The following is a 13,180-nucleotide window of genomic DNA, read 5'->3' on the forward strand; positions in this document are numbered from 1 at the left end:
GATTTTTCTGTGCCTGGATAATATATCTTTTTCTAGGTTTAGCAAGTTTTCTGTTATTAATATTATCTCTTTGAAGAAGGTTTCTTTATTTTTTATTTTTTTATAAAGATGGGGTTTCACCATGTTGGTGAGGCTGGTCTTGAACTCTTGACCTCAGGTCATCCGCCCTCCTTGGCCTCCAAAGTGTTTGGATTACAGGTGTGAGCCACCACGCACAGCCTGAAGAAGCTTTCTACTCTTTGCTCCTTCTCAACCCCCTGTTTAAGGCCAAAGAATCTTTTATTTTTCTCTTTTGAGGCATTCTTCTAGATCTCTTAAGCATTCTGTATTCTTTCTTATAATTCTGACCTTATTTTCAAATAGCTTGTTTTCATGCTAATTCTTTCTTCTGCTTGATCAGTTCTACTGAGACCCACTAATGCATTCTCCAGCTCCAGGATTTGTTTGATTTTTTTTTTTCTGTTACTTCAGTATCCTTGTTAAGTTTATCTGATATATTTCTGAGTTGTTTCTCTGTTTTCTTGAAGTTCGCTGAGCTTTCTCAAAATACTTACTCTGAATTCCCCGAGAGGTCACACATCTCCATCTCTCCAGGGTTGGTCAGTGGTGTCTTATTTGGTCCATTCGATGAGGTCATATTGACGTAAATGTTCTTGATGCTGTCGATGTTTGTCAATATCTGGGCATTGAAGGATAAGGTATTTATTTCAGCCTTTGTAGTCAGGTATTGTTTGTACCTGTCTTCAGAGGGCCTTCCAGGAATTCAAAGTGGGCTGATGAGTTTCCCAAGCCAGTGATCACTGCAGCCATTTTGTACTGCAGGGCACCCTAGGCCCAGGTACACTGCAATCCTTACAGATTCCTAGGTCCCCAGACCTGTTGGACTTGGGGAATATCAGGGATTGTTCTCTGGGTTCCCAGACAAAGCCCCTAGCTTACTTTCCTCTCTTTCTCCCAGGCAAAAGGAATCTCTCTCCAGACTGCACTGCCTGGAGTATGAGGAGGGGTGATGCAAGCATTCCCATAGCTGCTGCAGCTGCTGCTGTCATACTGGCTCACACCCCAAGCCCAGGGTCTTCCAGACCTATGCGGCATCAGGGCTTACCCAAGGATGTGGTTACTATAGCCTGCCTGCTCCTGAAATTTACTTGAAACCTAATACATTGCCAGTGATAAATCCGGCCAGAATTTTGGTGGGTTCTTCCTGCTGGAGCAGCTGATGCCCTTGGTCTAAATGCTTCTTTTGTAGGCATCAGCCTGGAATCAAGTGCTGTAGGGTTCTGTCCAGTGCTGTGTTTCACTATGGCAAAAATGGTACTAAGTTTCAGTATAAAGTCCCACACTTTCTTCCTTGTCCCCAAGGCATTAGATTCTCTCTCAAAGATGCATTTCCTGTGGTTGGGGGAGAGGTGTCAAAAGCAATGCAAGACTGTCCTTCCTCCCTTCTTCAATGCATCTTTTCTTGTTATTATGCTAAAACCAGGTGCTATAATCTCTCATCTGATTATTTAGCTGTTGTGAAAGTGTTTTCTTGTATGAATAGTTGTTCAATTTGATGTTCCTTCAGGGAGACCATTGCTGGAGAGTTCTATTCTACCATCTTACTCCACCTCCTACTTGTTTTTATTTTTTAAATGTATCTAGTAAATAATTGTGAAGTGATAGGTTTATTTCAGTCCTGGGGATCAAAAGCATGTAGCTAAGAACTTTTCCCGAAAAATAATTTTAAAATTTTATATCAGTGTTTATGGAATGACATACTTTTTGATTCAAAGTTCTTAAATGTATTTTTAGTTTTGATTCAATGTTATAGAACACTGTTTTTTGAAACTGATCTGCAGCCTACATGTAATGGAATCAACTGTGGTGCCTATATTTTTAAAATGCAGATTCTAGGGCCCACACCAACTGAATCTCCTGGGGTTGGAGACCAAGAGGTAGCTCCTATCATCTCCACAGCTGCTTCTAAGGTACACCAAGTTTAAGAACCATTCTTTCATATTTTCAGACCGAAGATTCTTACAAAATGACAAAGAGAGAAGACCTTACACTTTCAAAGTTAGAGTTCAAGCATTAGACTGTGCGCTTCTTAAACACAGTTTATCTTTCCCATTTTCTCTTTCCAGTTCTTTATACTGTCAAGGGATTGGTGCAGAAATGGAAAACAAAGCGGTGAAAGAAAAACTATTTATTTCTTTATACACATTTTGCTTTAATAATCACCAAAAAGACTTTCATTTTCTCTTATCCACCCGGTCCACCAGTTATATTAGCCCTCAACATATGGTGATGGCAACATATATAAATCTGTATCATACATTTATACACACAAACACATTCTATCAGCACTGTGAAGACACAGACTGGGCTTTACTATAGCTGGGGGCCTCTCCCATGCCACTTAAAAATGAGCACAGGTTTGCTCTATGCAAGAATTTCAACAGAATTGGTCTGGCCATCAGTCCCCAGTTTCCCTGAGGTAAGACAGGATGACAAAATGGGACAGCATATTTGTAGTGAGGTCAGTCCAATATGGGTATCATAGAAGAAAAGAAATAGGACGTGCTAGCTTAAGCCTGAGATGGTATCTGGGATGTCACCACATTCATGATGTGAACTCAAAGAACACAGATGCTGCAGCGCAGACCAAAGCCCAGCCTGACTCGACCCAATAGGATCCGGTGTGGCTCTGTGAGTCGTGCTCACTGAGCCCCCGCCAGTACTGTCCAGCACGGCACCGCTGCTCAGTATTGTGCTTTTAGAACCTGCCAGAGGAGCTCCAGCATTGGGACCACATGCTTCATTCATCAGAATCAGGGTCCAATATCCACTGAGTTTTCCATCTAAGGGCAGCTGATGAGGCAACAAGTGTGCTGTTGCTAGTTCCCAAGCTGCTGGGGCTGTTGAGAAGCAGTATCACAAAACCTTCTATGCAAACTACACATCCTTTGCTTCATGCTGGGCCAAGTGGGCCTTGGCTAAGGGTATTCCATAGCTGTCAGAAAGGCTTTCTGCCTTTCTTCCTGCTCCACCAGGACACACCTCTGACTCCCTCTTCTGGACCCTCCAGCGGACTTGGAGGAACGAGGCCCAGATGCTCCTCAGCAGATAGGTAGCTGCACAAAAGTGGGACAGGCCCATGCTTCCTGCTGTTTTAAGGACCTCTGGTGGCTGCGCTTCTTGCATGGTTCCTGGAAGGCAAGGGTCACAAGGCTGGAGCGCATGGCAGAGCCCTTAGGGATTTCACCTGCAGACAAAAATAAAACAAACCACACCAGTGTATATTGCCAGGCCTTGCTGATGGCTACCTGAAGCTGGAGTGAGAGCAATGTGGTGACTAAAGCCAGGAGTTTGGTGAGAGCCAGGTAAGAGGATGAGCTAAGAGCATGCGCTGCAGTCTGGAGGAACAACAGGTGCCCCAGGTTATGGGGAGCCTCCCCACCTCCCCATGTGCCTAGATCCCTGTTCCAATTCACTGCATGCTGGGTGGCTGGATCCCACCATTCCCTCTTCAGGGGCCAGGTGACTCTCCAAATCACTTTGTCTCAGCAGAAAAATGGCCTCTGCCATCTTCCCCCAAAAAAGAATTGCTTAGCAGGAAACATGCACATACAGAAACAGCCTCTTTTAGGAAAAAGTGGACATTTTGCAGGGAAGTCCTCTGTTAAGTTGATGTCCAGTTGACATAATGAGGACATGGAGAGTTCAAGTCTACATGGACCTCAGAGCTCAACTAAGTCCAGTTCCACCTTTCACAAATGAGGGTGCAGCAGACACAGAGACTAAGGGACAAGCCAAAGCCACGCACCAGTTAGTGACGAGCTAGGTATTAGAACTGAGGCCTCGGGTCCTTTCCAATGATCTATGGGAGGTCGAGGGGAAAGCTTCCACGCTGGAAAAAGCCAGTGGATACTAGAGATTTTGGGGTTACCTTTTCTGGGACAGGAATAAGGCTTTACAGAGGCAATCCTGTAACTGTTGCTCTAAAGAGGCTCAAGAAAAAAGGAATTATCAGAGAAAAACAAAAGGGAATTAGTGAAAAAAAAGAAAGAGCAAGTTAAATCATGGCCCTAGTCATTTTCACACTATGGAGATCGACATTCTCTCAGGTTACAATTTAGAAACATTTCCAGGAATAGCTCAATTGCTTATGGCAAAACTTTGAAGTCCAAGTTAAAAGGTTTAGTTTCTGATTTTTAAACCATTTCACATACCTCACGTTTTACTTTAAAGTACTTCCTAGGGAATGATGAACACTTAGTGTTTTAAGTAAATGTAGATAATGTCTAGTACATATATAACCTTTTCCCCCCTTAAGCTCTGTTGTTATTTATTATCAAATTCTCTTTTAGACTGATGAGACCCAACAGATCTCTCTGTCATGTCACTTAAAGAAAAAGATATATCAAATTCAAATTGCTGTTCTTAACCCAGTAGTGTGCAGTGAAATCGATTTGTTAGGATGCAAATTGCTTTTATTTTTTCATGAAGAATAGAACACAACTGGCCTCAAGATCCCTCTACCAAAAGCTCATTCAGAGGCAGATCCCCAAATGTCTGCTGGCTTCAAGAGTCAGCTGAATTGAATTTCTCCAGTCTCCTGACTTAGCATCAAAGAAGAAAAACTGGAGCAGAATGGAGAGATGCCGCCAATGTGAGAGTGAACAAAGATGCAGGGCAGGAGCTGCCTGGGGGGACGGTAGACCCAAAATCTTCTCCTGGAAGGCCAAAGCAGGCCAAGGGCCACCTACAAGATCTGCTAACAGATAGTGATGGGTTGGGGGCAAGCCTCTGACTGGTGCAATAGTTTCCTTACCTCTAAGTTAGTCCTTGCCTTCTTCAAAACATCGTGTGTTCTGGTTACTGAAACAAGAGAGCACCACAGAGTAGAAATCACCCGCAGAAATTACCCCTCCTTGCTTAGCATGAGAATTCTAAAGCATTTCTTTCTGGCCATTAAGCTTGGAGTCTCCTGCTATCCACCCCCATCCTCCCCTCCTTCTGCATCCACAATTGCTCGTGGCACAGGAGGTTTGGGGACATGAAATCAGTCTCTCCAATCCCAACATCTCCAGGCCTCCCTGGTCACTGCTGCTCATCTGCAGCACAAGTGGGGCATTGGGAAGACTGCCCATTTCGTCCCCCATTCCCTCACTCAGGGAACCTACGCTGGCTGACGATGAACTGCTCCATGCTCTCCTTCTGCTGGTTTGCGGTCTTCAGACGTTCAGCTGTGCTCTGAAGGAGCCGCTCCTGTTTGGATACTTTGGTTCTCAATTCCAGAAGTTCCCTTTCTGTTGATTCTCCCTGGATAAGAGGAATAGATTCTTACTGAACAGGCACCCTGCGCTTTGTGGCTCTTTCCAATTCAAAGAAAGATTCCAGTCTTCTCAACTCTCCTGGACTGCATTTCCTCCTTCACAGCTGCGAATACCTCCAGCTGGGGAGTTTAGGATGAGGCCATTAGGTAGGACTATTGAGACTCTGGAAGCCCCCATGCAGACTAGCACAGGCCTACACACCTGTAGCTTAAGAAAACCTTATTTCAGGCTGGAATAAAACTCCCAACTCTGAAGAAGACCTTGACTTAGTCCTGCTATCAATTCTGTCACTCTCCCTTCCTAAGATGGAGAGTTCAGAAATGTTATGTCAGGAGAGAGATCTGGACTCAGGAAAGTTGGCAAGCTTGTAAATATTTGTGTCAACATGAGGATGGCAAAACACCCTCTCCCTGGAATTAGCATAGTTAGATCCTGAAAGGTATTGGTGACATTGATCTGGAGCTCAAATCCCAAAGGAGGGCATCCTGAAACCTGCCTGCCAATCGGAGTTAGCCTGAGCTCTGAGCAGACCCTGAGGGGTGGCTGACTTTCCCCAGGCCTGGCCCAGAGATGCCAGCTTAAGTGATTGGCTGGGATGCCAGGGAGTGGCTAAAAAGGCTCAGTCTCATGGGGGCATTCTGTGATCATTTATTTGACCATGGGACCTGAGGGGTGGGAGATGGGTGCTGAAGCTTTAACTGAATTCCAATTCAGCCAAACGTCAGAGAGGTAAAGAAACTGAACATTTATGGATTGCCAGGGTTATGATGTCTCCGCCTTCTCCACACCCCTCCCTCATCTTTTCATTTTTTTATCCACAGGCTGGGGGTTAGGGGGAGATTGGGATATATTCAGAGCTGCAACGAAAGCAGCCACCATGGGTCAGTGACGTCCCTCCAGGGACACTCCCCTAAGTTCCTGTCTATCCTGGCTCACCATGTGGCTCCTGATTTTCTGGAAAGCTGTGACACTGAGGAGACGGAACAGTATTGGAGGGCAGGAGAGCTGGGTTTGAACGAAGAAAGGACACTGGCATCTTACCACTTTGCCAGGCAGCACAGGGGTGTGGGTGCTCGGCAGGGCTGCTCTCCAGAACATGGTGAGGAGGGAAACCGACTCCTCTAGGGCATGGTGCAGGGCACTGGTGCTGCTCCGAAGCTCATGAATGCCTTTGCTGCCCAGCACCTGCGGAAAGGTAACCCCACAGGAGCGATTCCTTTTTTCCCTGCATGGGCTCAAGCTTCCTTTGTGAGTGAGGCACAGAACACAGGCCTGCCTGAAACTGTGAGGTCCTTACACAACCGTTTGCAGCTCTCAGAACTAAGATGCTGACCCCTTTACCAGGTATGCCTTCCTCCACTTGCACAACCCACAAGGCTTTCAAAACTCATCCCCCTTGCTATGTCCTCGATGGACCTGTTACCTTCCCTGCCTGAGATAAATGACCACATTTGCATTGGCACTGTCACAGCACAGAGGATGACTTCTCACACTGTGCCTGTAGCACCCTACTGTGCTCATCCACTTGGGTGTGTGTCTTGCCCTCTCGTGTGTCGGCTCCATGGAGGCTGGGCTGTCCCTGCAGATCCATGGGTCTCCAGCAGCTCAGACAGCACAGTCACTGGGCCCAGTCTCTCTCACTGGCAAGGTGCTCTGAGAAGCCTTACTGCTTGCCTCCCCCTATGCAATCTGCACAAGGAAATGCCATGGCTGCCAGGACTTCTCGACCCTTCCACGTGCGGGGTCCACACATCTGCAAATCCTTCCATTTCTGTCCAACCCATTGAGTCTACTCTGCCCACAGATGGTCACATGCCTGTGTGACTGTGGTAGTTAATAAGTTACTAAAGACTGCTCAGCAATGCCATGTGTGTCTGTGGCGCCGAGTGGAAGTACCCAGTCAGCTACATCTGGAACACAGCAGAACTCACAGTGAAAATAGGAGAGAAAGAAGAAAGGGCCTGGCTGCTATACAGGGAAGAAAAAAACCTCAGCTGTTGAGAGATGCAAAGCACGAAAAAACCCCAAAATGATGGGAGAAGGAGTTAAAGTCAAAGGAAGAGAGGGCACAAGGAAAGAGTGTGCCTAAAGCTACAGGTGTGATTACCTCTGGGCCTTGAGCTTCAAGGCCAGGGAAGCTGCATGCTGATCTCACAAGAGACACTATCTTTTTGACCAGCAGCTTGCCCTCCACAATCTGCTGTTTTAGGGCAGTGTAGTCATCAATGTGGCCAATGACATGGCGGCCATGCTTATTGGCAAAGGAGCCATCGGTAGCATCACCCTCCAGCTTGGGAGGGGTCTTCATCACTGGAGAAGTATTCAAACTCAAGCCTGAAAAACAAAACAACATTGAAACAGAATGTTCTGTTATTCATAATGATATTCTCAGTTTGCTCCAACCCAAAAGAGTAGGGAACAAGAAAAAGAAGAGGCTGGGAACAAGAAAGGAAGTCTTGGAATGCACAAGGGTGGGGCAAAGTCCACAGAGATCTTCTGAGCTTTACATTTTTATAATCTTTCTTAGAGCATCTCTTAATGATAAATTTCCCAGGAGACAATTTTTTCCTCATTGGCAAATGAAATGGGACACATTTTATTAATAATAAATAATAAGTCTCTGGGTAGAGAAGACACAGACAAGGAAATCAAGCTGGATACACAGAGCATGTTCCAGAATGGAGAGATCATGGTGCAATGAAGCAAAAAGAGAGCAGTAGGAAAACTACAGGAGGGTGAACAATGGCAAGAAAGGCGGCCACAGAAGGTGCAATGAGTAGGGCTAAAGGCCTTGGGGCACGCAGAGAACACTCTCTAAACACAGATAATATGTATATAGACAACAAAGGGGTGTTGGCATTAACCACTTTCCATCATCAGTCCCAGGGCCCTTTAATTACCATATTTACCATTTGTTCTGTTGATTGTGGGCATTTCTAAGCCAGGAGTAGAGGAAGCAGAGCTGGGGAAGACCAGAGCTGGGGAATTCATACCAACATCCCGGACTGGAGGGGAAGCAGCTGGATCTAGGGGGGAAAGGCAAGCACGGTTTCCAGCAGCCCTGGAACACGCTGCACGGGAAGCACACGCACACCTGGTCGTCCCACCTGACGACTCTCTTCTTACAGAATATCATCCATACCCCACAATCAAAAGCAAAAGCAGATGCATCACTGAGTTCAGAATGTTTCCATTCTTCAGAACTAAAAGATATTCCTTTAATTGAGGGGTGTTCCATAAAAAAAGTAACTTCTACTTTGAAAAATTATTAGGTGTATTTTTATAAACCAAGTCTTGAGTATAATTTGTGTGTGGTATCTAATACAATGCCCTGTAACTAAACATAATATGTATAAATATATCTAGCACATATTAAAATGCAGAATCAAGGAATGAATGGATTCATGGGGGGCTAAACATTCCAGTCATCATTCTGATGAGTTAATACTGAAAAAGTTTACTTGTATGAGAATGGAGACAGAAGGCTTGGTGGGTTAACATTGTCTTGCTGGAGACTAAAAAGCAACCCTAAGGTGGAGGAATTGGAAAATATCACAAAGAAGGTAGAAAAGGTCCAGTTCGGGCAAGTGTGGCCCCGTGCCTGCTTTCCGACTCAGGCCTCGGGGTGCTAGAGAAAGAGGGGCAGAGACTTCGCCAGTGGGGCTGAGTCTTGGCTGCTGTGTGGGAAGCCAGGGAGAGGGGAAGGCCTGGTTAGAAGGAAGAGTTGGAGACATAACTGAACACCACAACCATCAGGGCAGCCAGAGGAGGGCAAGGCCTCCACCTAATGTAAGCTGAGCAGTTCCTGGGGACCAGGCGGTATGCCTGGCAGCCCACGTGAGTTCTTCACTGAATTGCCAAAACAGTGTAGTCAAGTTATTGTCACCTTCAATTGACAAATTACCGTCAGATAAATGAGCATCTACAAGAACCAGAGAAAAATAAAGATTAACATGACCCAGAAATAGCTAGCAGGAGAGTTTGAAAGCTCAGCTTTAGAGATACTGAACAGAAGTGGTTCCTGATCTGAATAAAATTGAAAGTATGGCCATGAAGGTGAGTGGAGACGGTGCATTAAATGGTGTATCAAAAGGAAAAAAAGGACAGAGGAAGTAGAAATTGAATGAGTTAAGAGAGTAGGGGACACCATTAACATTTAAATTAATATTGGGGGCAGTGATATTGATGGGGATATTGAGAAGAGAAGGGGGAGCTGGCCAAGCACATCTATCTGAAAAGGCAGGCAAGGGGTGGGGTAGAGAAAGTGCGTGATGGCCACCTGAAATACATCACCCACCATCCAGGACTTCCCCAGAGCCTGCTTTCCTTAGGGAAAGGAGTATTTTGTCACACACTGAGTTCCCCACCTATGAGGGAAACGGGGACTAGAGAATCTGGGAAGGTCAGCAATACCGAGACAGGGCATGGTGAGCTGGAAGGAAAACAGACTGAAAACCACAACATCTGGTTCGAATCTTGGCTTTGTCTGTAACCTCTGTAAACCCTCGTTTTTCTGTTAATATCTCAAGACTTAAGTTTTCTCCTGTGAAATACAGAGATAACAAAACCTGTCTTACTTCAGTTGAAATTATATATGTGAAAACACTTGGTTAATACTAAAGCACTAAGCGAATCCAAGGAAAAGATGTGAACATATACAGCTGCTAATTATTAAGCAATTCTTAGTGTGCCAAGCACTTGTAAATGATTTCATTTAATGCTCAAAATCACATAAGATATATATTATTATTATCCCCATCTTAAATATGAAGAAACTAAGGCTTAAACCTCTGCCACTTTAAACACCTTGCCCAAAGCAAATGACCTGTAAGTGGTAAACTCAGAATCTCGAGCCTGGTCTGACGTAAATACCACGCTTTTGCTCAGGCTGCTAGATGAGAGCATCTCTGATTTCAACCTGACCCTAAGGAGCATGGATGAGGCAGATTGCACCTTCCACCACAGACCTCCTGGTGATCTCCCCACTGGCTTTCTAAGTTCCTTTTCCTTCCTACCTTGGAGGAGCAGCTGCTTGTTTCCAGGGTCAGCGCTGGCTGGGAAGTTCTGGTTAACGGAGGAGGGGCTGAGGCTGGCTTTGCCAGCACCGCTATCCAGCTGCTGTTGCAGCTGCAGTCGCAGACAATTGTTCCCCTGAATGCTCTGCTCCAGCTGCCCTCGCAGAGCTTGTACCTCCGCCACTAGGTGGCTCAGGTCACTGCTCAAAGGGATTTGATGACAAGCATCCAGGCTGTAAGCTAAAAGAAGAGAGGAGTCTGGTAACATTGGCCCAAGTATTTCCAAGCACTTGTCACAACCCTCCTCTGTGACATTCTTTTCTGCCAAGGACCTCAATTTAATCTGAGTCTTGTGCAACCCATCTATAATACAGATTTGCCATTTCTGTGTGTGGCCTGGGGACACTGACATGGCACACATCCAGTCTGAAATTTCCCTGGGGTTTAAGTTATCCACATGCACCTATAGAGTATTTGATTGGCAGATGAGAATAAGTCCATATTTCATCTCCATGGTAACCTGAGTCCTGTAGGCTAAAGTATAAGATCCTCCAAGGCAGGTCAGCACTGAGCTAGAGAAGGGCAGGGGATGAGGGAGAAAGAGATTTGACAGTCTTCACTCTCAAAAATAAAAGAGAAGGAGAAGGCCTTTTGGCCAGTCAATTGCTAAAAAGGTCAGTGAAAACCAAATAGTGAAGCAGTTAGAGAAGCTAATAAATTGTAGGCTGCTTGAGCAGTTGTGTCCAGATTAAGGGAGATAATAGCCCTCCTACCCCACTCTCCCCAAAGTGTCTACCTAATCAATGGGTTCACAAACTCTTGGTTATTATAGTATATGCCCAAAATGTATGCACTTAAGAAAAGCAAAGAGGAAAAACTTTGGATGTCTTAATGATTAGAATAAACTAGTCTTTTAAAAAACAGAAAGCCAGTATACTGGTTTGAAATATAGAGATATGTCCCAATTTCAAGTATTTTAATTGCACCTTAATGAAACTATTTTCTATAGATTTTAATACTATTGACTGTATTACTTTACTGTTAACTGAATCTATCATAAAATGTTTTTTGAATAAATAATTATAAAAGAAAGCATAAAAAAACAAAAAAAACTCACATGTGAGAATGTGAGTTGGGTATCTTAGATCAGGGATTATAACTAAGTGAGTTTTTCAACTTCTTTCTTTCTCTCTCTCTCTCTCTGTCTCTCTCTGTATATATATGTATATATATGTATGTGTGTGTATATATATGTGTACATATTTATACACCTACATATAGTGTGTATATATGTTGTGTGATGTCCATATATTTGTACATATATACATATACACATATGTACATATATACATCTACACATATATATACACACACACACATATATAAATATATTTACATATATATATTTACCACCCTTCACCACATGTAGTCTATTTCTTTGTACTGGGGAATAAGAGATCTAAGAAATATTCTACAAGGCCACAGTCCCTTATCTGAAAACCTTAAGGCCAAATGTATTTTGAAAGGTGAAATTTGTTTTAGTTTTCACAAGGCAGCAGTGTGTATGTATCATATATAACATGTACCCAGTTGCATGTGAGCCACAGTCCTTAATCAAACATATAACTATTTCTGCAGTGAGCTATGTGAATCTTCTAAGTAGATAAATAAAGGCTTATGAATATCCTCTTGTCAGTTTATCTAGATTTTGCCATTAAATGAGTATTTGAAAAATTTAATATGGAGATCTTATTGGATTTTGAAATTACAGATAAGAGATTATGGAGCTTTAGTGATTGTAGCATTGAAATGAATCCTAAAAGACATGAAAGGGAAGGCAGCTCAGGATAAAGTAGTTTCAGAGACTTTGGTATATAATCTACTCTTGAATTTTGCCCACAGTTCTGCAATGTTCCTCTCTCTCTTTCTCAATACAAGTTCTCACTAAATTTTGCTTATTTTGTAATTTAATCTATCTATGCCCTTTCATATTCCCAATAGCACCTTATATTCGACTCTCATCTCTTAATGTGCCAGAATATCACTAGAACCATCCAATAGGTTTCCCAGATTTTAATGTCTCCCAACTTCAAGGACATCCCCTGAGATTTGGCATCTTAAAGTTCTGTTTTCATCATGTGGTTATTTTCTTTGAAAAAGAACAGACTTAGTTTCATTGGCTACTATACAGAATGCAAACTTTCATTCTGACCTGTGGACTTTCAAGATTTGGTGACTCTGCTGCCCCATCCTGACTTCTCAGTCTCCCCAACACCGAGCTTCTCTTGCGGGCAGGCTGGTCCCACTGACCCAACACTCACCATGACTTTGTACTTAAGCTATTCTCCCAGCCTGGTGAGCTGCCTGCCCCTTGTATTTCTTCAAATTCCAGTTCACCTTCTCTTTAGGAAATTAGGAAACTAAGTCAGGATTTATGATATTTCAAATCTAAATTCCACTACCCTTTACCCTTTATTTAGCCCTCTGGAGGGACATAAAAATACGTCAGTTCTTTTTCACCTGACAGTTCTTCAAATATCTGAAGACAGTTCTCATGTCCTCAAGACCTTTTGAAAGCCTAAACTTCTTTAGTTTCTCTGATCAGTTCGACATTTCTGGTCCATGCCATTGTGTGCCCTGTCGTCATTATGTTCCCTAGTGTGTCAATGCCCTTTCAAAAGATGGTGCCCTTTAATCCAACAATATTTTAGACACGGTCTCCACAGGCAGACATCACACTTACACTACTGTAGTGTCAGGTTCAGCTGGCATTTCTAGCAACCTTTGACCTACATCTTACTTGTATGAACATGTTTCTAGCAAACCTCACACCCTCAAGTCTAT

The 13,180-nt window shown here is 43.8% G+C and overlaps 1 protein-coding gene across 18 annotated transcripts in view; it reads right to left on the minus strand.

Moving 5' to 3' along the window:
• Positions 1–2,173: 2,173 nt before the first annotated feature.
• The window catches only part of PDE4DIPP2 (PDE4DIP), a 295,357-nt gene continuing 284,350 nt past the window's right edge, over positions 2,174–13,180 (minus strand). For 5 of the 18 annotated variants that reach the window (XM_064372635.1, XM_064372634.1, XM_064372636.1 and 2 more), the window contains 7 exons: positions 10,337–10,576; positions 8,231–8,347; positions 7,429–7,655; positions 6,363–6,506; positions 5,169–5,307; positions 4,817–4,863; positions 3,120–3,247 (listed from right to left, as the gene is read on the minus strand). In XM_064372635.1, coding sequence (XP_064228705.1) covers positions 3,206–3,247; positions 4,817–4,863; positions 5,169–5,307; positions 6,363–6,506; positions 7,429–7,655; positions 8,231–8,347; positions 10,337–10,576 — 956 coding nt within the window. In that variant the 3' untranslated portion in view covers positions 3,120–3,205. Of the gene's footprint in view, positions 3,248–3,931; positions 3,993–4,816; positions 4,864–5,168; positions 5,308–6,362; positions 6,507–7,428; positions 7,656–8,221; positions 8,348–10,336; positions 10,577–13,180 lie in introns of all 18 variants that reach the window. The other 13 variants (XM_064372638.1, XM_064372633.1, XM_064372631.1 and 10 more) reach the window with 8 other exon arrangements.

The sequence above is a fragment of the Aotus nancymaae genome, unplaced genomic scaffold (genome assembly GCF_030222135.1).
Source record: "Aotus nancymaae isolate 86718 unplaced genomic scaffold, 86718_ANA_hifiasm-v0.15.2.pri h1tg000007l, whole genome shotgun sequence".
NCBI lineage: Eukaryota > Metazoa > Chordata > Mammalia > Primates > Aotidae > Aotus > Aotus nancymaae.